The 24,862-nt window shown below is 40.2% G+C and overlaps 1 protein-coding gene across 1 annotated transcript; it reads right to left on the reverse strand.

Moving 5' to 3' along the window:
- Positions 1-7,734: 7,734 nt before the first annotated feature.
- On the reverse strand, positions 7,735-12,315 carry LOC108555289 (uncharacterized). The gene is made up of 11 exons (XM_017910864.1): positions 10,870-12,315; positions 10,630-10,812; positions 9,834-9,887; positions 9,463-9,762; positions 9,308-9,376; positions 9,120-9,188; positions 8,893-9,012; positions 8,758-8,823; positions 8,610-8,678; positions 8,128-8,295; positions 7,735-8,013 (listed from the first exon to the last, which is right to left on the reverse strand). Exons 1-11 carry the CDS (start codon positions 12,313-12,315, stop codon positions 7,735-7,737), a joined length of 2,823 nt encoding a protein of 940 aa, XP_017766353.1.
- Positions 12,316-24,862: the final 12,547 nt, after the last annotated feature.

Consider the following 24,862-nt stretch of genomic DNA (forward strand, 5'->3'; position numbering starts at 1 on the left):
AGCAAAATAACGTAAAATTGATTAGGTTACTACATATCCTACTGGAAGCGATGCAATGTCTATCTGAAACATTTTTATTTGAGGTCATCGTGTTACGACACTCACCCTGTGCAATCGTAGAAGACCATTTTTCAAATGATTACCATATTTACAATTTGAAATTGAAGAGTTGATAAAATCTTTCCCTCAGTTCTTCCTGTATTCTTATTGTTGGGACACATGCTAACGAGGCTAATCACATCTATTGTATGTCTAATATAGCTATTCGTCTATTGGTCACATGGTCTTACTAGACAATCTCGTATACTACCATTGTTCAACTATGTCGTACTTCTGGATTAGACCCACGTGGCACAAGACGTCGTACAGAAAGTAAATGTAAATCTATCGTTGATTGCGTTAAATCTAAGTTCACTGCTTCGAGCAAAGGCAGTTTCTCGGTTTCTGACACATAATCGTCGAATCCATTTGTTCTCCAGACGATTTGTAATAGGAGATAGTAGCAGAGAGTTACGAGACAGTTTGACAAGAAGCGTGACGCGTGTCAGGAACGACATCGTTCGTGTGCACCGAGAAAATTGCGCGTGTTCACATCGTGCTCGATAGCCCTCGATGATCTACGACGCATGCGCGACGCGGCGACCTCTTAGGAATGCGGGTTTCCGCCACGGACAGTGGCGCCAGGCATCAATGGATCATTCGATTCACTTCTAACTTTACTAACGATATCTATCACTGATCCGAATGAAACCTAGATATTTAACGCTAAAGCTACCAAGGAGGCCAAAATGACTTGTTTCCGCTATTTTATTTTCGGAGAATATGCAAATTTCTTTTATATATTTTCTTATTTTCTAAGAGAAATATATAAACTTATTTTATATATTTAAACCTTTGCACTCGAGAGGTGTCTTTCAGTCACCATTTGATAAAATTTCGAAGATCTATATTAATTAACATGCCAAATTTAAAATAACGTAACAGTGTGTGAGGTATCGAAATTAAATACGTGTTACGTGTTAATTATTATACAATTTCTTATTTACTGTTCAAAATAATATCGTCAGCTTTGTAGCAGACAATTTTTGAACTCCTACTCTTCTTTAATCAAAAGATGGTCGAGTACAAAGGGTTAAAATAAGTTTGTAATTATATACTTAAATATGTAAATTTATTTTATAATTTTTTCGGCGTATTTTAAAATTTCGGAGAATATATAAACTATTTTTGACAAAATTTACGGTTTCATTCGAATCGAAAGATAATTCTTTATAGACATAATTATGGAGTGCAACATAGTTTCATGAGATTTGCAGCTCATAGAACGGGTACCCCATTTTACTGACCATGATTATGGATCTATCTTGCACAAATTGAATCTCATCCCGTTAGCATTTAGTAGGACAGTTATGGATTTCCTTTTTCCTTAAAAAATTTAAAACGGCGTGATTGTTGAATGGTGTTAATCTTAATTATCAGGGAAAGTTATTATAAATATAAAAAGTTACAACTATGCCAAGTGCTTTGACACTTAAATTTAAGATTTTCCAAAAAGTGGAGTTAATCGATTTGTGCAGTGAACGGCTCATATATCGAACCACTTCTTTAGCAAATAATAATAATCAAGCAATACAACTCTTTGGTGTTTCTCTGGATGTTTGCCATAGTTCTATTTTAAGAAACTTGTAAACTTCGTATGCGTTCATTTTCTTTGTATTCTAATAGGTTTTCCCCTTTAATAAATAAATAAATAAATAAATAAATTATCTTAATTTCTTTATAATATACGTGCTTAAAGGAAAATTCTGGGACCAGTCATTTTCACTGGGTTGACAGCTCTAGTGTTAACTACTCTGTTTAAAGGATTGAACGTGACATGTCTCGATAGGAAAGCAAAATAACGTAAAATTGATTAGGTTACTACATATCCTACTGGAAGCGATGCAATGTCTATCTGAAACATTTTTATTTGAGGTCATCGTGTTACGACACTCACCCTGTGCAATCGTAGAAGACCATTTTTCAAATGATTACCATATTTACAATTTGAAATTGAAGAGTTGATAAAATCTTTCCCTCAGTTCTTCCTGTATTCTTATTGTTGGGACACATGCTAACGAGGCTAATCACATCTATTGTATGTCTAATATAGCTATTCGTCTATTGGTCACATGGTCTTACTAGACAATCTCGTATACTACCATTGTTCAACTATGTCGTACTTCTGGATTAGACCCACGTGGCACAAGACGTCGTACAGAAAGTAAATGTAAATCTATCGTTGATTGCGTTAAATCTAAGTTCACTGCTTCGAGCAAAGGCAGTTTCTCGGTTTCTGACACATAATCGTCGAATCCATTTGTTCTCCAGACGATTTGTAATAGGAGATAGTAGCAGAGAGTTACGAGACAGTTTGACAAGAAGCGTGACGCGTGTCAGGAACGACATCGTTCGTGTGCACCGAGAAAATTGCGCGTGTTCACATCGTGCTCGATAGCCCTCGATGATCTACGACGCATGCGCGACGCGGCGACCTCTTAGGAATGCGGGTTTCCGCCACGGACAGTGGCGCCAGGCATCAATGGATCATTCGATTCACTTCTAACTTTACTAACGATATCTATCACTGATCCGAATGAAACCTAGATATTTAACGCTAAAGCTACCAAGGAGGCCAAAATGACTTGTTTCCGCTATTTTATTTTCGGAGAATATGCAAATTTCTTTTATATATTTTCTTATTTTCTAAGAGAAATATATAAACTTATTTTATATATTTAAACCTTTGCACTCGAGAGGTGTCTTTCAGTCACCATTTGATAAAATTTCGAAGATCTATATTAATTAACATGCCAAATTTAAAATAACGTAACAGTGTGTGAGGTATCGAAATTAAATACGTGTTACGTGTTAATTATTATACAATTTCTTATTTACTGTTCAAAATAATATCGTCAGCTTTGTAGCAGACAATTTTTGAACTCCTACTCTTCTTTAATCAAAAGATGGTCGAGTACAAAGGGTTAAAATAAGTTTGTAATTATATACTTAAATATGTAAATTTATTTTATAATTTTTTCGGCGTATTTTAAAATTTCGGAGAATATATAAACTATTTTTGACAAAATTTACGGTTTCATTCGAATCGAAAGATAATTCTTTATAGACATAATTATGGAGTGCAACATAGTTTCATGAGATTTGCAGCTCATAGAACGGGTACCCCATTTTACTGACCATGATTATGGATCTATCTTGCACAAATTGAATCTCATCCCGTTAGCATTTAGTAGGACAGTTATGGATTTCCTTTTTCCTTAAAAAATTTAAAACGGCGTGATTGTTGAATGGTGTTAATCTTAATTATCAGGGAAAGTTATTATAAATATAAAAAGTTACAACTATGCCAAGTGCTTTGACACTTAAATTTAAGATTTTCCAAAAAGTGGAGTTAATCGATTTGTGCAGTGAACGGCTCATATATCGAACCACTTCTTTAGCAAATAATAATAATCAAGCAATACAACTCTTTGGTGTTTCTCTGGATGTTTGCCATAGTTCTATTTTAAGAAACTTGTAAACTTCGTATGCGTTCATTTTCTTTGTATTCTAATAGGTTTTCCCCTTTAATAAATAAATAAATAAATAAATAAATTATCTTAATTTCTTTATAATATACGTGCTTACTCATTATAGGTTGGTGGTTTCAATCTTAATGCACCGTTAATAAAAATAAATGCAAATAAAATGCATCTTTAATAAATAAATAAATAAATATATGTAGTATCGCAGAATGCCCACCTCGTGTGTAGGTGACTTTGGTTTGGAAAGTCGCCGAGGGTTCGAGGGCCAGGTCATTCGGAAAAACCCCGGCGATAGCCTAACGCTCTTAGCATGACCATATTTGGTCGTGTTGGGGGAGGCTTTTTAGGGAATATATAAAGAAGGCAGAAATGGTTAAGGGACGATTCGTGAGAGACGATTCTTGAGAGACGCTTCTTCTGGAGAGACAGTGCTTGAGAGATAGTTAAGCTGGGTCAGTGAGTCGCAATCGTGTTGTTAGTTGTAATCGTGTTGTTAATTGTAATCGTAAGAGTTTAGTTGATATACATATCTATATTCGTAGTCTCTACCGTCACCGCACATTGTATTATTATTTTATGTTTAATAAATAGTTTTATATTATTTAACAACACCCATGTCTCTACATATATAAATAAATAAACTATCTTAATTTCTTTATAATATACGTTGCTACTCGTTATAGGTTAGTGGTTTTAATCTTAATGCACCGCAATGTCAATAATAAAAGATCTATTTCCTCTTTATTCTCGATCCTTCCCATTCCTTTTCTTTTTTCTTCCCAAATTTAGTTCGCGGTTTGATCTATAGTAGGTATACTATAACTCCCAATGAACGAATTCGTCACGGTACTGTTAATCAATTGTACCATGACACAGGCGTGTAACAGCGTTACGAAACTCGCGTAGGTTCGCAAAGATGAATGATTTTGCCACGTCAGCTTGGTTTCCTAAACATCGTGGCCGGCTATCAGGGACGACGATTCATTATGCCTATAGGACGTTACAAAATCTTGGCTGATTCAGGACTCGAATAAAGAAGCTTACTTTCGCCGAACGAGGATCGATGGAAAGAATGACCGTTACGTTGAGGATAAAATATTTTTGGCACTTGTTTGCTTCCTCTGCAGCGGCAATAAAGAACGGTTGTGCAACCACGTGGGCCGATCCCTGCGCGAATATTGCACGAGAAACCGATCCCATGCGTCCCGAATCGGTTCTTTTACACGGAGGCATGGGCCAAGGATGTTGCGGTCGAGCGGAATGGAGAGGGTAGGTGGTGAAAGCGAATTAATAGTCAACCCTGTCCTTTTTTGGAGGACCAACGCTCGTTACGTCACGCGTGAAATTGCATTTGTTTTCTTGGAAAGCAAATCGCGCAGATGCGAACTATCCCGTTCACGTATCACGTAACCATCTTGTCATCCGTGCTTCTGTACCTCGGGGCATAAATTTTACAATTATGTTTCCAGAGTCGTTCGAATTTGGCAGCGAAAATTCGTTCTTCCCGCCAATCGTGGCGGTTATGACGCTGTTTTCTCTTTCCCAGTCAATTATATAAGTACTTTTACGCCCAACACTTTCGGTACGCCTCATATTCGGCCGTTATGTAAAATCCCTTTGGAACGTACAGCTTCCTGGAGCATAAACGATGTAACGGCGCTTGCGTAATCCTTCAAGAGCCACGCCGGCATTTATCGAGCGTTATCTCGACGTGTGAACCTAATTTCGTATCCTCATATAACCGCATGGCAAATGCGGATGCGTAAGAACACGTGCATCGTTAAAGGAATAATCGAGGACGCGTAAACAGGTGCAAATCAGGCGCATTAATGCGTGACTATGAATGCCTGGCGCCTATCCCCGCTCAGGTGAACGAGAATAGATCGGCGAATCGTGCGGTAAGAATCGTGAACGCGATTACGCGTCTTTTCAAATTTTCTTTTCCAATATTTTAATTTGGATATGTAAAAATCGAGAAATTCGACGAATCACTTGGTAAAAGCTGCTACTCCAACGCGTGTCGTTTAAAATTCTTTGCTTCGATCTGTTCTTGCAAAAATTTTATTGAAAAGTTGGAATAGGGACAGTCCACGCTTGGGAGAGTCATTTCAAAATTTTATATTCGATAAATTTATGTATTGCAAAAAAATTCATGAAACAGGTGCAAATTAGACACGCTAATGCGTGACTATGAATGCTTGGCGCTTATCCACGCTGAGGTATATTCGAATAGATCGACGAATCGTGAATACGATTACGCATCTTTTTCAAATTTTCTTTCCCACTATTTTAACCCTTTGCACTCGAGAGGTGAAGTTCAGTCACCATTTGATAAAATTTCGAAGCTCAATATTAATTAATATATCAAATTTGAAATAATGTAACAATGTGCGAGGTATTGAAATTGAATAATTCTATGTGTTAATTATTATACGATTTCTTATTTACTGCTCAAAAAAATATCATCAGCCTTATGGAAGAAAATTTTTCAACTCGTACCTCTCTTTAGCCAAAAAATCGTCGAGCGCAAAGGGTTAATTAATTTATCAAATTTAATGTAATGTAACAGTGTGCGAGGTATGGAAATCAAATAATTCTACAATTCTATTATTATACAATTCTTTATTTACTGCTCGGAAAAGTATCGTTAGTTTTTTACTAGAGAATCTTTGAATTTCTACTCTTTTCTAGCCAAAAGGTCGTCGAGTGCAAAGGGTTAATTTGGTTCCGGAATAATCAAGAAATTTAACGAATCACTTGATAAAAGTTGCTAGTCTACTGAGTGTCATTTAAAATTTTTTGGCAGCTTGCTTCGATCCGTTCTTGCAAAAATTTTATGGAAAAGTTTGAATAGGACAGTCTACGCTTGGAAGACTCATTTCAAAATTTTATATATGATAAATATATATATTGCAAAAAAATTCATAAAACAGGTGCAAATCAGGCGCACTAATGCGTGACTATGTATGCATGGCGCCTATCCCTGATAAGATATACAAGAATAAATCGGCGAATCAAGCTGTAAGAATCGTGAACACGATTACGCGTCTTTTCAAATTTTCTTTTCCAATATTTTAATTTGGATATGTAAAAATCGAGAAATTCGACGAATCACTTGATAAAAATTGCTACTCTATCGAGTGTCATTTCAAATTTTTTAACACTTTGCTTCTATTCGTTCTTGCAAAAATTTTATGGGAAAGTTGGAATAGGGACAGTCATTTAAAGGAAGAGTCATATAAAAATTGTATATTCGACAAATATAAATATGTATCGTAAAAGAATTCATAAAATTTGACAAATCTTTTGAATTTTGAAACTACAAATATTTTAATCCCTCTAGGTACGTGTAAAAATTTCGCAGAGGAAATTCCTAAAATTTGATAAAGGATCACCAAGCGATTTTTCAAAATTTCGACGATTTTGGTTTCAGAATAATTAACGGGTTCGTTATCGGGACACAGTGAACGGGGAATTGAAAGAAAAGTATGCTGATACCGGTAATAGGTTAAAGTATAACACAGTGACGAAAAAAATAGCAGGTTTGATCGATTGGAAGGGAACGGTGTCGAAGCAGGTCGAATCGAAAGTAGCTGATCACTGGCATATCCGGCATCCTTGGACTGTGCCGCGTTCGTAATTAACAACGACCCGTGATTTCGCGTAATAGTAATAAAAAATAATTGTCGCAATTCTTTTAATTTTTTTTCGCGTACCACGTATGCTTCATTAATATTTTCTCGATAAATCTCACGCGATTCTACGAGTCGTATCGGCGCTTACCTTCCACCACGTCAGTCGAAATCAAAAGACAAAGTATGAAAAGACTGGTTTTTATTTCTCACTTCTCTGTACAAAACGAGATAATACTCTCTATCTAATAAAGGAACAAAACCAAGGAAATAAACGAAGTCACGAGACAGCGTTACCTAATTGACTATGACAGGAAACCCTGGCGTGTAATGTCGTAGGACACTGCGACGCTGAAATTTCTCGTGAAACTGTCAAAAAACTAAGATCCCTTCTACTCGTCCACCCCTAGGAATAGCTCCACTACCCCTATACACACGCAAAGTGGACAAGGTTCTCGCTATCGATGGGAAGCTGTCGATATGATTATTAGATAAACAGGCACCTTAAGGGTCGCCATCTACAGTCTTACGAGTCTTTCCGGCCTGCTAGTGGTTATGCTAACAGACTCGCTAAGAGGAACCATATTGGGGTTTGGCGCGCCATAGGTGCGGGGTGGTGACGTATGATAAGGTGGCGGATGATGAGATGGCTGGTTCGAACTGTTGGACGAGGCGCCTAGAATAGTGGTGATGGCGCTCACTAACGAGGCAACCACCTTTAATATCGCGTTAAGGATGTCTTTGACCGAGGAGCCGAGCAGATTGAGCGAGTTCGGGTGCTTCGGTGGTGCTTTAGGCTGAAAAGTTGAGAAGCACAGTGTCACAGGATGCTTTCGGGTTGTGAGGGAATGAGCTATCGTGTCGCGAGATAAGATTCCCAAGCGAGAGAGGAAGGATAAAGGCAAACTTACGTAACTGTAAGAAGGTGGAGCACCACCGTAGCTGCTGACGGCACCATAACCAGTGGGAGTCCCGTAAGAGTCCTTCTGACCGCTGGAACCAGCGCTGGTGCCTGCTACGGTCCCAGCGACCACCGCTTTCACGAGGCTCATTAGGTCGGACTTGCCACCCGTTGAAGTCTGCAAAAGAACCACATAACAGAGCAATTGTTAGAGTGCTTCGTAATTATCACCGAGACATTCTTGACAGCGATCAGACGAATCTAGTGGACGATTAAGGTGGAAGAGGTATTCGAGAAATTTGGAAATCGAGTCGAGTTCTTGTCACTGTGCACCAGATTCGTGCGATGCTTTCTTCCGATGGTCGAAGAGAATTATAATTGTTAGAAAGAGCGATCGAGAGGCGGTACACGATGACATACACGACACTGGTTCAGTAGTGAAATGATCGATTTATTGTAAGACAAACGTTTAACAGAAAAGTCAATGCGTACTTTGCTAAGACTAGAGACAACATTGGCGATCAGGTTAGAGAGCGCTGTCATCTTGCCATTCCCGACAGGCTGAAAATGAATGACAGTTTCATGGAATTGATGTACATATCCTTGCGAGGTAATAGGCCATATGAATAATAGCGTTTACTTCGAGTAGGGGACCCAATACAGCCTTGACGAGATCACCGGAGGATGATCCACCTTCACCAGGGGGCTGAAATTCACGTGGTCGTCTAATACGAAGCAACAAACGTTTCTGATCTCAGAAGAGTGTGATATTTACATTGGAAATCTGGCGACTGAGTGGTAAAACCAGTGGACCAACGAGAGGTCCTATCAACGGGGCAATTAATTGCAGAACCGGTGTCAAAATGGCGGCTGAGTCTCTGTCGCCATTCGGGCCCTGAAACAAAGCTCATTAGGTGCTTTACCTGGTCTTACCTGCGACCTCGTCTCTTTCTATCTGTGCCACGTGTCTGCAAGAAGTTCTGCAGTAACTTGACAACTCACTCCGCTAAGTTGCAACAAGATCGGCACCAGTACACCTGGAATGTCGAGTGGTTCGTTTTCGTCGTCCCCCTAAAAGCATATCCAGTCAAGTAGGTTCTTAAAATAATCTGGCATGACCCCGTCAGGGTTCATTTATGCCTCTGATCCAGTCGATGAAATACTTGGAAACGATTCGTTGGAATTTTTACCTCCGAGAGATCTTGTAGAATCGGAATCCCTAATTCGAGCACATCAGTTATGTCGGTGTTGGAGTCAGGCTGAAAGAGACAACTATGGTAAATTCGAACTCGCTATATCGATTATAGTCCATTAATAATTTCAAAATCCCCGTAAAAGCTCTTACATCACTGAGGTCTTCCAAGATTGGGGTGACAAGCGGAAGCAGATCCAGGATAACTTTAATAGAACCACCTCCTCCTTCGTCTTCCTCCGAGTCGTCATAGTCGTTCTCGTTGGAAGCACTCTCGTTGGAGCCGCCATTGCCGTTTCCCTCCTTAGATTCGACGTCGCCATTTTCCTCGCTCTTACTACCTTCTCTGCTACCTCCCTTGCTACCCTCGTCACCCTTGCTGCCGTTATCCTCCCCGCTGTCAGTCTCTTCCTTGCTCGTGCTATCCTCTTTGCTTCCACTGTCGTCGTCGTCCTGTCGATTAACATTTCTCGTGTAACACATCGCGAGGAAGCAATCGTGACAGAAGATACCACAGAACGTACCTCGACCTGTTGCGCCAGAGACGTCTGATTACGTCTTCCTTGTCTGGACGCAGACTGAAATAAACGAATGGACTTGAATAAGCTCCCACGTTCGTGCGTTGATCTTTCGAACAATTTCAACGTCCTCGAAAATGCAAGGTAACTTGAAGAAATCGTGTTCACCCGCGAGTTACGAAACAATTCCATGTCAGACGTATCCGAAGAAGGTGGGACCAGGAGATGAGCGTTTCTAGTGAATCGATGATCGACGATTGGGTAAGCGATCGTTAACGAATTCATGGTGGAAAGAACAGGCATAATGAACGATAGCCGTAGCAGGAAATCGAATACGTCCTCGTGGCACTATAGAAATTCGACGTCCCACTGAACACGACATATCCATCCTCTTCTTCGAGTTCAACGATCCTATCGCATACGTTTCACTTGGCGAATCCTATTACGCAGCAGCAGCTTTCGATTCGAGCTGCTCGCTTGTCCAATCGAACGGAGCCTCCAAAATGTCAACGCCGTTTCATTTTTCGATCGAACGACCGATTAACGCATAGAAACTCGTCGAATACTCTCGCAGCGGTTTCCAAAAAAGAGCGCTATACTAAATCCACGCTTCGTTCCTTTCCAGCCGTGTCGATTCACGCGCACCTTTCACCGGGCTAATTACCCCCGAATCGCAGACGGCCCTTGTTTCTTCGCTTTTTCCTACTTAATCGCCGCTTTGACACGCGTGTTCCTTTCCCCGATACAATTATCCGCTGCGAATTCACGGCAGCCTACTTTTACTCGACTCGATTGAACTTACCGGTGGCCTCTGGGGCGGATACAGCTGCGTCCTCTGGGGCGGTGGCACCCTCTGTCGCGCCGGGACCCTCTGGGTCGTCGATGTCGTCTGCTGGTTCAACGGCGGTGGCGTTAGCTGCTCCGATGGCGTGTTGTTCCTCCTCAAAGCCACGAAAGACTTCAGCAATTGCCCGAAAGGTGACAGCTGTTTTTTCTCCGATTTTTCAGATTTTTCCGACTTTTCTGATTTTTCCGATTTTTGTTTCTTCGACTTCTCTTTCTCCTTCTTCGAGCTCTCTTTCTTCGACTTCTCTTTCTTCCTGTCCCTCTCATCCTTCTTCCCACTGTCCGTCGGCTGAGCCACCTGACCACTGTCATCGAATACCACGTTTATCTGACCAGACTCGTTAGTCAGAGTGAAATTACTGTCAAAGTAGGGTGGAAATTGGTCAGCAGGTTCTCTAGTCGGTACTACCGTGAAGTAGTTGGTCTCCTCGCTTCTCGATGTCGTCGTTTGAGTAGGTTCCTCGCGAGTGAACGTGATCACAGCCTCGAAGGGTACTTGGAACAGGGGTTTCATCGAGCTCAAGTTCCTCTGATGGGGTTGGTGGTCGAAGCTCTTAACTGGGAGAGCTATCTCATCGCCGAAGTACAGAGGATTCTGCGTGGTGAACGTGATCTCCGAAGCCAGGACACCTATGTTGCTGGAAATGTTCCTCTCCAGGCCGTCGAAGAAGTACCTGGTGACGAAAGGGTCGGTTGGGAACTTGATGCTGTCAGCAGTCGTCGTCACTGGCAGATAGGTCCTCGTTGGAGGCGAAACTGCGTTCGTGTTTCGAAAGATGTCGTTAGGTCTCACGTCGATAGCTGGCCCGAAGTCGGGAAACTGAGGAACGAACTGTTGCTGATCCCCAGCTTTTAAAAAATTCGTCCTGTCCAAGGTGCCTTTGAAACTTGGCTCCTTGATCCTCGCTCTGGCAACGTTTATATTCGCGGTGACCTCCAGAGGACTTGGAACAGTGGTGTCCGAGATGGCCAAGTTGCCGTGGTTGCTGAACAGAGTCTTCGTGGTCACTCCACCGACGGTCAGGGATGGAAGCTGGGAACTAGCGTACACTTTGTCCTTGGACAACTGTGCGATACCATTTCTCTGAGGATTCCTCGCGTTTTCGACTCTACCGTTGTCCAAAATGCTGACACTCGCAGGGAGCCTGGCTCGGTCGAAGTTCGACACGTGTCCAAGGTTCCTCACGTTCTCCGCGTACCTAGAGTTCTCGAAACTCTTCGTGTTGGCGAATTGTTCGACTCCGCTGATCGATTTGCTAGCGTCGAATCGTTGAAACGCAGAATTTCTCGAGTTCTGCGATTGCTTCGCGTTGTCGAAGCCTCTCACGTTCTCCGGGGCCCTGAAACTGCCTGTGGTCTTCGAGGGTGTATCTTTGACAGTAGTCAAGGTGATGTTTATCTTGGACGCCATCAGACCCATGACGTACCTTGCCCAGGCCACCAGATCGTCCTTGGTGGCGATCTTCAAGGGCAACTGGATCTCGAGGATTTTCGGCACGTTGGAGAATCCATTCCTGGAGTCGCCTGTGATGTCGTCGGACCGTCTAGACGGCGGTGCGGGCATTGAAATCACCAGGTTCGTGGCTATGAGCGCCAGCATCGGGTAGGACCTAGGCAACCGTCTCGACAGCAGGAAGAACATTCTCGATTATCGATCTCCTCTTCGAGGCAACAGGAATCGAACGGTAACTAGTGGTTCAATTTATTTTGCGACACTGGTACTCGATGTTGCTCGATCGACGTTCAACGTCCTCGCGAATTCCACCGAACTCGACACCCTGACGTCATTTCCGCGCACCTTTCATTCGTCACAGAATTTTGCTTGTTGCTTCGAATAGCTCGTATTCGTTATAGCGTTTCGCACATGTCGGTGGCAACCGACGCCGTGGAAAAGGGAAATTCGACTGAGAATCGCGACGTGAAAACTGTCGGGGCAGGTGGAAAAATGGTTGCTTTATAGCGGATGAACAATCGATCGCCCCTTTCCTTCCTGATCGTGCAAACGTGCACTTTTTCCGCGCGCTGATCGCAATATTGGCATTCCTAATCACAGTGCACCATGCCGCGGCGGCTGCACTCACTTCCGTCGTTGCGTTCGCAATTATGGGGGCACGATTTCTCGTGGGAGGCGCAGCGCACGCGAAACGCAGCTGATGACAAGCTTTCGCAACGCTGGGGACCGCCTGATCTGAGTAAACGTGCGCCAAGGATTCGATACGTATAATCAGGACATCGATTTACTAATCGCTTTTCGCGACTGTGTAACGACCTCGGTTTTCAATGGATACCCAACGAAACCTGAAAGTGGATAGTTTACGGATGGCCTGCCTTTTACTTCAAACTCGAAAGTGCCTGTGAAAAGGAGCGAGGCATCTCGTAAAATTCCCGTTGACAGCGGTTGCTTCGCCTGTAGCTAGTCCTGAGATTTAAGTGGACAACCTAATTTCACCAAACACTCACTTTTCGCTTGTAAACTTTCATCACCCTATCACCCTATTTAAAACAACGTGCTTGTTTCCTTGCTCGTTAAATTCGAAGCCTACTAAGAAAAATGATAGAGTCGCCCATAGAAAAATTGAAACTGACTTTGAGGTTTCGAGGGTTCCTTAAAATCGTATCTATGATAGAAAAATTTGATTCCTCCACTAGCTACGAAAATAATCAATTTGTCGAGTTAGGGGATCCAGATGTCCATAGATCTTTGTACGATTTTTAATAAATCGCAAAATATTTCTTAAAATTTAAATCTATGGTAGAATTTGGGATCGCAGTGGAATTGAAGAGAACACTTATCATAAAACGAGACACTTTAATAACAGGTAATAACTCGATCGGTGTTACAGTTCAACGATTCTACAGAGAGTGAGACACTCGACAAAAGAATTCGTTAGGTGATATCGATACACACGCAACCATACATCAGTACATGATCATAACAGTTTAACATCGAGGTTATATATCTTTCTATAAGATGTCTCGATTTGTGTCTTTGGTATTGCAGCAATCTAATATTCTGACAATTAATGAGTCGAAGATAAATCAGATGATATCTCGCATTTTATTCAGAGCTTGTGTTATAATTTTTCTGTGTATTAGTCAACAATGGTTATAAAGTAGTCGATTACGAGCTGCTTTAGACAGGTCTGTCTAGTTAACATTAGATTTACGGAACCCGTCAATTTGACGGAAAGGTTACTCCAATTATACGATGGTAACAGATTTAGTTAACTTATATTAAGACTGTTAACCCTTTGCACTCGACCTTCTCGTTATTTTTGTGTATCTTATAATTCGAGGATTTCCTGCTGTAAAACGATATTTTGGAAACGGTAAATTAAATAAAATTGTCATATGCAAATTAAGATGTAGAATTATTTTACTCCTACATTCCAGGTAACATTGTGTTATCCAAATTGGATATATTAACCCATTTGCATCATGGCTGTACTTAAGGTGCAGTGTTCAGGCATCATCGACGTTCAACTGACTAGCCTGTATCACCGCGCGCGTATCAGCACCTACTCATAATGGAAGTCAAAAGGATTTTCACAACAAAAGTAAAACTTGTTAAGAATATAATGAACCGATGTAGATGAGATGCTCACAAAAGGGATGAAACGTGATCTGTGGCATATGAAGAATATTCAGCAACTGGTAATGGAAAAGTCAGCTCGCGGATTATTCCACACTCGGTGATAGACGACTGTCGTGGCTCGCGGAATATTCCGCGCTCGGTGATAGGTGACTGTCGTGGCTCGCGGATTATTCCGCGCTCGGTGATAGACGACAGTCGTAGCTCGCGGAATATTCCGCGCTCGGTGATAGACGACAGTCGTAGCTCGCGGAATATTCCGCGCTCGGTGACAGACGACTGTCGTGGCTCGCGGAATATTCCGCGCTTGGATGCAAATGGGTTAATTAACATCGTTCTTCAGAATTTGATTAATATAAGCCTATGCAAAGGGTTAATATAATATATAATTGTTTTGAAATTAAACTAATCGTTAAAAGCAAAGGCACGTGGTTTCATTTACCTGTCAATTTGACAGGTGTCCTTAGAAATATGTATACAAATAGCGTGCATAAACCTTAGTATTAATAAAACATTAGCTCTAACGCAGACATTTTCTTGTTCTCTCGTTCCTTGTTCCTTAGTTCGCAATTTTTGCTTATGGGCCCTTATTTTGAACCGTTCTGGATCAGAGAATTGGCCATGATCGCGATCTTGAGGTGCCAGGCAATGGCAACAATGGCTCGGTGAATAAACTCCTGCCGCGATCGTTAGCCGTTTGCAACGAGAAACAAAGCAAGGACAAGTTTAACACGATCCCACGCTGATGAAAGTTACCATTCTGGTTTGCGGGTGTTCATTAAGCTAATCTCGCGCGGTCTCGTGTCGATTTAAGATTTTCCTCGGGTTACATTGACCTATACTTCCTGACTCGTTTCATTGCATACCTATGGGCGTACTTCATCGAATGCAAAGCGGATAATTTAAACGATACAGTCCTCGCTGTCGATTTTGCAATCCTGTTTGATCAATAACTACGAGCTGCGTCCATACCTACGGGAAAAATCCAATTCTCGCGCGTGTCCTTACTTCCTCTGCCTGCTGCATAAATGCAGCTTTCAGATCATAGTTAGATTTTCGATAAACTGCCTCGTATTTATCCTCACGATAAGAACCAGCACGTTGACAAGCTAGATACCCGTTGATCGAGGTACTACGTTCGATAATTTTACCGAGGGACAATTTTACGATCTTCTAGAAACGTGTAAACTAGTTCACTCGTGATTTTATCGATTTTTATTTTACTATATACACAGGATAAATAATATTAAATTGAACGCTGTGCATTTGGCTCGACGTTCTGTTTTTAACCAGTTTCGATCTCGTGTCTCGGTGTTTTATTATTGATTCGAGTGTGGAGTGATTGGTGGGTGTAAAATGTGAGTGTCTATATTGTAGAGACATGGGTGGTGGTTAAATAATATAACTATTTATTAGTTATAAAATAATAATACAATATGCAGTGACGATTAGGCCTACGAATATAGATATATCAACTACAACTACAACTTAACAACACAATTACAACTCGACTGTTTCAACTAAAATACAACTCTCTTCTAATCACTCTTCCCAAGAACTGTACACAAGAACTGTCCGCTAACCACTTTTGCCTTCCTTTATATCCTCCCCCAAAAGCCTCCCCCAACATGACCAAATATCGTCATCATGGTATACACGAGGTGGAAATCCTGCGATACTACAATATGTCTATTAGAGTTATGTATGAAAATGTTATTTTGCAGTGGTGGAAGTTTAAACAAATTCGAGCCAGTATGCCCTTCGTCTAGTGGTGATTTACATTTATATTAGTAGAAACTATACTACGTTCGATGAGAATTGACAGACGATATGAACAAAACGTGGATGCTCAGGGTTGTCTTCTAGTAGCCTTAAACAGGGCCCTTTGCGTATAAGGCCAGTCAAAATTTCTTTGCAATATTCGATCTCACGTCTGGATCGACACAAACCTAGGTTTCATATTTTGACCCTGTTCTGATCATGATTCAGTTGTTTATATTTCCCGCCAATTTTCGTTGAATCAGATATACTTATACAATTGTGGATTATTATTGTTTCGGGTGTGTGGTGATTGGTTGGAGTGACATGTGAGTGGAATGTACGTGTTTTCCTATTGGTGATGTATGTCTATGAGAGGTATGTATGGAATTCCATGTTATTTTGCAGTGGTGGAAGTTTAAACAAATTCGAGCCAGTATGCCTTTCGCCTAATAGTGATTTATAAACTCTTACTAGGAATTATACTCTGTTCGACGAGAATTGGCAGAAGATATGAACAAAACGAGCATATGATCGAACGTGGATGCTCAGAATCAACTTTTAGTGGTCCTAAACAGGGGCCCTTGCATATCATTCCAGTCAAAATTTCCTCGAGATGTTCGATCTCACGTCTGGATCGACACAAACCTAGGTTTGATATTTTTACACTATTTTGATCATGCTGCATCTGTTTATATTTCCCGCCAATTTTCGTTGAATCGAGTATACTCGTGGATAAGATTCATCAATGCCATACGTCTTTGGAAAATTTTTGGCAGATTTTCAAGAAGACATCGTCGAGATTCAAGGACTACTCGCAGATGGGGATGTTAAGAGGTTTGGACGTCAAGATAGAGAACAAGGTTACGGATAAGGAATACTCCTCTATAAGACTGCTAAGAACACATTTTGAGCATTCGATCACTAATCGAGATCGAGACATAATACTTATTCGAGAAGAAAAAGCGTGCCTATTTTAATCTAATTCATACTGCATCTCGAGTGGGAAAATAAAGCACATTGGTGAATTCTGTGTTTGCTCTGCTACGTCCTATATACGACATATCGTGCGTTTCCGCTCCTCGATCCGTCGCGGAAACCAAACGTCACGCCTCCTAATCTAAGGTTCCAATTATCTACCAATTATCTACCATGATCGAATTATCTACTTCGTCGGTCACCGTATCTCGTTACTCTTACAGATAAACTCATGCACTCCTTAATCGCTTTACATCGTTAACTGACTTGTAATGGCGCGCAGGGATGGCTGCATGGGCTCCCGGATCCAAAAGCGAACTCGCCACATGGTCACGGTTACGATTTTCACTTCCCGTGTTTCCTCTTCTACGGTTAATACAACACTGCGTGTTCGTTCTTGCTTCGAGCCATGGCCGGTCGTTCTTTGTTTACAACTCGTCGCCTTATCCAAGACCGGAATCGTTTTGTCGGCTACTTCGACGCTTCTCTCGCAGGTAAACTATTACAGAAGCTAGGAAACCCAATTCATAAATCTAATTGAATAGACAATTCTTGCCATGTAATACTATACTTATTTATTATCGCTTTAGTGAAATGGTGTAGAGTCACACAGTCTCTACTCGCTGGAGAGTACCTCGGAATACTCAAATTCACTGCGGTCTGTATTTTCTATTCGATTCTCAATAACGCGTAACTCTCGGTCTCAACTCTCTCAAGGACTACCTCAACTCTCTAATGATTATCTCCAAACTCTCCCTATCTTCCAAAGCGGGCCCTTTTAAGCCCGTCTGGAAGGCAAAAGCCTCCCCCGAAGGAGGATAAAGCTCCCTCCATGTAACGCTCTGAGGTGAAAGGGATTCCTCCTTCAGGTTAGGCTCTCCGAAGGGCCACCCACGCGGGGACCCTTCCCGACAGGTGCCCACGGACGCGTCACCCCCTGTTTACAATGGGAACCGGGGTTGAGCGAGGCTACCTCACATGGCCTGGCCCCAACTTCCCCAGGCTCGTCTGGCCGCCAGACGCTAACCGGGCCTCTATACCTGGGGAAGTCAAAAAATATCCTACAATGGTAATGGTAAATTTACGTTTTTCCGTTCTGACTTCCTAATGTATTGTAGGAACGGAATAAAGATGGCCCTGAAAGAAAGTCAAGAGTGTTTGGCCTTTGACCGCGTGCAAGAGGATCGAATGTAAGGGATGTTCATGACAGAGCCGAATGCAAGTGAAGAGTGAAAGCCTAGGAATGCATCTGAGTGTTTAAAATACGTGACCCACCGATTGAGAAAGAGATCATGAGTATGAAAGAAGACAGAGTGCAACGGATGCTACCTGTATATCTATTTCTAAGGACATCTGTCAAATTGACAGGTAAAGGGAACCACGTGCCTTTTTTCTTTAGCGATTAGTTTAATTTAAAAACAATTATATATTATATTAACAGTCTTAATATAAATTAACTGAATCTGTTACCATCGTATAATTGGAGCAATCTAGTGTTAAATCTAGTATTAAATAAGGGTGCAAGGATGTGGAAACGTGGCAGTTCTTTGAGAGATAGTCAGTGTGAAAGTCGTAAGCCTAGAATAAGTTAGTTCCCAATAAATCATATTTTTATTATCGACCACCGTCATTTTGCTGCCACCTAACAATCCTACATATACAGGAAGCAAAGTGTTAAGATTGCATCCCAAATTCCAAAACGTAAACAGATCTGCCAAGCCTTCGATGTACCACGGGTCAGGCTCGTGATAATCAGTTTTGGCTCGAAAACTTGATCACGAGCCTCGCACGTGCTTGTAGGCCAAAGGGTTAAACCTCTTTGGACCTAGAATCATTAGTAAGGCAACCTAGCAGGCCCTGTGTTAGACAAGGACACAATTGGAAGAGTCATATGTATAGGAAATGGAGGTTTTCCGAGGACTTGCGAGAAATCCTGGAACATCCTTGAAGTTGGAATCCGTCTACTAACGAGGGTGAGAATGGTGGTCGCTACAGACCTTTGTCTGTGTGTAGTAAAAGCTGAATACTAAAATAAACTCTACATCCTAGCGACGTGGAGATGCTCCTTTCCCCTGCGTTTTGTCTTTTATCAGAGGTGACGAGTTAACTCGTCATTGCACTTGCGTTATCTATTACAATTTATGAAACCCAGGGCTATATAAGAATATTGCGCGTGAAAGTGATTTTGAAAATTGGATTACAAAATAATAGTCAGTGACGTGACGTAGCTTCTGTATAAAATTGCCGGTCAACAAAGCGTTAGGTGTTAAAAACCAATCCTCGAAACATCATTTCGTACTCTAACCTCAACGCATGCAAAAGGAAGCATCAACGACCTTCTTCTATTGCCATCCCGAACAGAATAAACTTTAAATAAATCAAGTGCATGAAAGGAACAACGCAATGCAATATAGGAAATGCAAATAGGAAGTCTGTCTTAAGTAGAAACAGAGTGATCTATCCTGCGAGACAGGCGAGGACAGGAAGAAAGAGCTGCGTAATAGCAATGGCATCGTAATTCCGTGATTGATCTATAAGGCTCGGAGACCAGTCGGTGACCAAACGAGAAACGAACTGTGGACACGATTACGATATCTCGTGGATCATCCTAGGTCGAACAGGTTTCGCAACGATCGCGGAGCTCGAGGCGTCTTACAACGAGCGCCGTTAGATCGGCTTACTGACCAGACTCAACCAACCTTACCGTGCCACCGCGATCGTACCAGATGGCTGGCTACCTTTTATGGTACAGATCCATTCAAGGTCAGCATCGTTGCTCGATAGAATTTCAATTCCCTCTGCTAAGAGACTCGCCAGCCGATCGACGATCCCTGCGACTCGAACGGAACCGAGTTAGGTTCATTCTTGTTTATGCAACGATCCACTTACGTCACTGTCGCGACCGTTCCTCTGCTTTCGTTCATTAAATAACCTCTCTGACTGTGAATTCGCGATCCTCCAGATTCCAGGCTTGAGAAATTTATTTGAAAGATAATTCTCGAAAAATATTTCACGCTATTTCAAATATTTCTTTTCTTTTATCCTTTCATCCTCCATATTAGAGGGGTGAAAACAGCCCCCAGAGGTGGGGGTTGGAAGCATATTTTTTGGAATATATAAAGCTGTTTAATGCTAGAACTATCAATAATCCAGTGAAAATGAATGGTCTCGTAATTTTCCTGCTCGCAGTTATTAAAAATGTACATCTTTTGAAATAATTAGCGTTAACTCGTATTGACATATGACTGTAATTAGCGTATGCAGGAGCAAAGGTATTCAGAATGATTATCCGAACGAATGACGGATATATCAGTCATCGGTACGAACAAGGAACGAATTATTCGGTTAAGATGACGCGAGAAAGACGGAGTTGTTGGAACGTAGGTGAGGTTTTCGAGATGCTTGTATGAGTGTGCGAATGAATAAAAGGTGACTGAAGAATGAGGCAATTGGTCATAGAGTCGACAGTCGTAATGAAGAACAGTTGTAATAAATATATATTAGGATCTAGCGTTTCTTTCTTTCTGCCAATTTACATTCCCGACGTATATTTACTTATGTAGAGACGGATTGATTGGTATAAATATTTATTTAACCCTTTGCACTCGACGATTTTTTGGTTAAAGAGGAATAGGAGTTGAAGGATTTTCTGTTACAAAGTTGATCATATTTTTCTGAGCAGTGAATAAGAAGTTATATGATAATTAGCACGTAGAATTATTTGATTTCGATACCTTGCACACCGTTACATTATTTGAAATTTCACATATTAATGAATATCGAGCTTCGAAATTTTATCAAATTTGGAGGTGAGAGGCGCCTCTCGAGTCCAGAGGGTTAATAATAAATTAACAGTGGTAGAGTATGTGAGTAACGATAAAAATGCGAATTATTACAGCTTATCACAACGCACAACTCTCCTATTACAACTAAACAACAAAGACAGAAACAAAGCATTACGACGTGCGTGACACGTCTTTCCAGGGCAAGTGATTAAAGATCGGTAGTCCTAGCGTCAACGAGCAGATCATACATTCGATGATACAAATTCATTCATCGAAGCTATCAATGATCATACACAGGTGATCTCTCACGGAGATTCGAAAGTTGGCTGTTAGATAATGGTACCAGATTTCGATGATTCAAGTATACATGCAAAATTCCACGGGAATTGTCGGTTAATTTCATAATTAATCGGGAAATTCGATATTATGACCTGTTCACCCTTGCATAATCGACGTGTCCACGATACTCCGAATTTCAAATTACCTCAATAATCCCGCCACTGATTTTTCTTACTTCCTTCGTTGAATTCGAATTTCCATACCAAATTATGGCAAATAATAGCTGCTTGTTTGCAATTATTATTACGTATAAATTAACGTTTATTAACATTTCCTTATAGATTAACGTGTACAGTGATGTTCGAAACTCAGTTATTTTTCCGGTTCTTGGGTAAGTACGAGGTTAATGTTTCGCATGTCGACCCTAAAACTTCAATTATGTTCGCGTGTAACCAGGTCCACGCTTGATCGACTAATTTTTAAGCATAAACGTGTAATTATATACCACTTCGATTTTCTTAATTGCTCTTATTGCTGGTAAGACGGTATGTTAAATGGCGGTGATTATGAGAAATCTGTCACCGATCTATATATCCATCCTCGATTCTCCTTATGGGCAGAATTATTTTATAAAAATCGGTAAAAAATTCTCAAACTTTTTACTTCCTATTTTATTTTCTCCTATTTAAGTACAGTGAAAGAATACAATGAGCTATTCGATCCTATCTACATTCCAACTATTCCACAAATTCGTTGGATTTGAGAAGAGGAATCGGTAAAATAGGTACAGGTAGCCCTCCTATAACACGGTTTCACTATAACACGATTCATAAATTGCTGGAACCCTCCTACAACACGGCATCCTATAACACGGTTTCGCTTTAACACAATAAGAAAATTGCAAAAACCATTGTACAACACTGTACTTCCACATGAGCAGTGACGACGATGAAATTTATTAAACTAAAATAATATTTTTGTCTTTTTTTTGATTTTTGTTGTACATACATTTATATTTTTAATAAAAATTAAGCTGTTTATGTAGAATTAAAAAAAAATTTGTTTTTAGTAAATTTTCGGAACATAACCCTCTTTTTGTACTGGCTATGGGTCCCATGCAACACGGTTTCATACAACACGGCACTTTCTGGGAACCTATCTACCGTGTTATAGAAGGGTTACCTGTGCTCGCTTCTTTAGAAGGTCATGCGTGAAAATTTTTCGCGTGATACTTGTTTGGAGCAGTTAATGAGGGCAATTGGATTACTCTATTCGACGATTGGTCGCGAAGTGAGTCAAACAATAAAAAGACAATAGGGTTGCAATATTTGTCGATTGGTCGAGAAATGAGTCAAACGATAAAAAGAATTAAATTGCAATATTTGTCGATTGGTCGCAAAGTGAGTCAAACAATAAAAAGGCAAAGCCTATATACGAAATCGTCCAGATTTCGGGCCTTCGATCTCGAATTTTACGTGGTTCTCTCGAGTCAATCGGACAAGGTGGCAGCCCACTGCCTTTCACTTTTTCCTCTCTGTGACGTTATGAAATACCGCGAAATCTCGCTGAATGGCTGGATCAATTAAGTTACTTTCATTTTTTGAACGATCCGCGACGCCGATCGAGAACATTCGTTCCTGGAGGATCGAGGATCGAGGAAGAAACGAGAGGCGAAATTTATCCGATAACGATTGGAGGAAGGATCAATGGCGACGTTCCTTTCCTGGTACCGAGCAAACGACGTAACGACAACGACAATTAGTCCAGCTTTCACGATCGGCAAATCATCCTGTTAGCATTTAATAAATATACTTTGGAACGTCGTTGACGTATGGTTGGGTGGATGCACCGCGGACCAGAAAGAAAATACTGAAAAGTGCCACGCCGCTTTTTACTGCTCGAATGCGTCTGTTAGTACCTATCGGGACACTCGTGAACATCGATTTCTTTCATAAAGCCTGCATTCGTCATCGGTGACACGATCGTGATCCATGACGCGAGACGAAAACGAATTTCTCGTTAGACACGCGTGTTTCTTTGGTAGTTAGTATGGTTAGAATAGAATTGAGGTGAACAGATGAAATTGGACAAGATTACGTGGTAAGAAAATTGCAATGATCTCTATATAATATGATAATCATGTATATGTTTTCTCTGTTCACTCACTCATTTTAGGCATAGTATATTGTATTTTTTATCGGCTAACAACAACTCAGGATGACTCTGTATTATATTCTTATTTTTCTTGTTATTTTTCTTATCAGGGTGGAATTAAAGTGAGCAGATGAAATTGGACAAGATTACGTGGCAAGAAAATTGCAATGATCTCTATATAATATGGTAATCATGTATATGTTTTTTCTGTTCATCCACTCATTTTAAGCATAGTATATTGTATCTGTTATCGGCCAACAGCAACTCTAAATGATACTGTACTATATTATTATTTTTCTTGTTATTAAAGGGTTATTATCCGTTAAGATATGTAAATAAATAAATAAATAAATAAATAAATAAATAAATAAATATATTATAAAATGATCATGCGAATATTATAAAACGATTTTTACATAACCCAGTATCCCAGTACCTGGATCATCTACACGGTAGATTTCTTATTTAATGTACAACAGTACAATTATAATATATTCGCATGAACTTATACAATTTTCACGTTCCTCTCATTTTGGATTTAATGATTGGACTCTTAAAGTTGTACAAAGTATTTAAATATCAATTAATTTTTGTTACAGGACTCTACGAAAAGGCAATTTCAGTTTAACAAGGTACAGGAATTACAATTGTCTTTCTATAAAATATTTCACTCATTTTAGGCATAGTATATTGTAGCTTTTATCGACTAACAACAACTCTAGATGACTCTATACTATATTATTATTTTTCTTGTTACCAAGGAGTTATTATTCGTTAAGATAAATAAATAAATAAATAAATAAATATGTTATAACGTGATCATGCGAATATTATAAAACGATTTTTACATAACCCAGCATTCCAGCACCTGGATCATCTACACGGTAGATTTCTTATTTAATGTACAACAGTACAATTATAATATATTCGCATGAACTTATACAATTTTCACGTTCCTCTCATTTTGGATTTAATGATTGGACTCTTAAAGTTGTACAAAGTATTTAAATATCAATTAATTTTTGTTACAGAACTCTACGAAAAGACAATTTCAGTGTAACAAGGTCTTACGAATGTCTTTCTATAAAATATTCTTGTGAAACGGTTGCCATGTATAGCATAATTGCGAGTACCAGGTATCCTCGTACTGGACTGAGATAGCGTGAGATAATTAAACATACCGGGTAATTGGATTACATTTACATATGAAGCCATAAATATGAGGCATACGATTTGAAATATTTTCTTTGATAACATAGTAACACAATCTATCGATAAGAATGACATATGCAGAAGTAAAATGTATACACATAAATGTAGCTTTAGCATAAAATATTAGCATGGTTATACTTTAAAACATAGTGCGCGATTAGCTATTAGAAGTAAGTTGTGTAATTTGTAGAATGTAATGTTTCTTTGAGCCATTAATCAAGAAGCACTTCTTTTCGACGAAAAATATTGAAAATCGCTGCGATAACATGACGATAATAACGGTGATTCACGATGGTATCCTACCAACGGTGGTATCGTCCAATATTCCATTATTCAACAGTGCGTAATCTAACTCGTACACTCTGAGGAATTGAGCAATGACGAATTTAACGAGTTAATTAAAATCAAAATTAAAACCGAATAACAAGAAA

The sequence above is a fragment of the Eufriesea mexicana genome, unplaced genomic scaffold, assembly GCF_001483705.2.
Source record: "Eufriesea mexicana isolate 0111107269 unplaced genomic scaffold, ASM148370v2 scaffold107, whole genome shotgun sequence".
In the NCBI taxonomy this organism is placed as follows: Eukaryota; Metazoa; Arthropoda; class Insecta; order Hymenoptera; family Apidae; genus Eufriesea; species Eufriesea mexicana.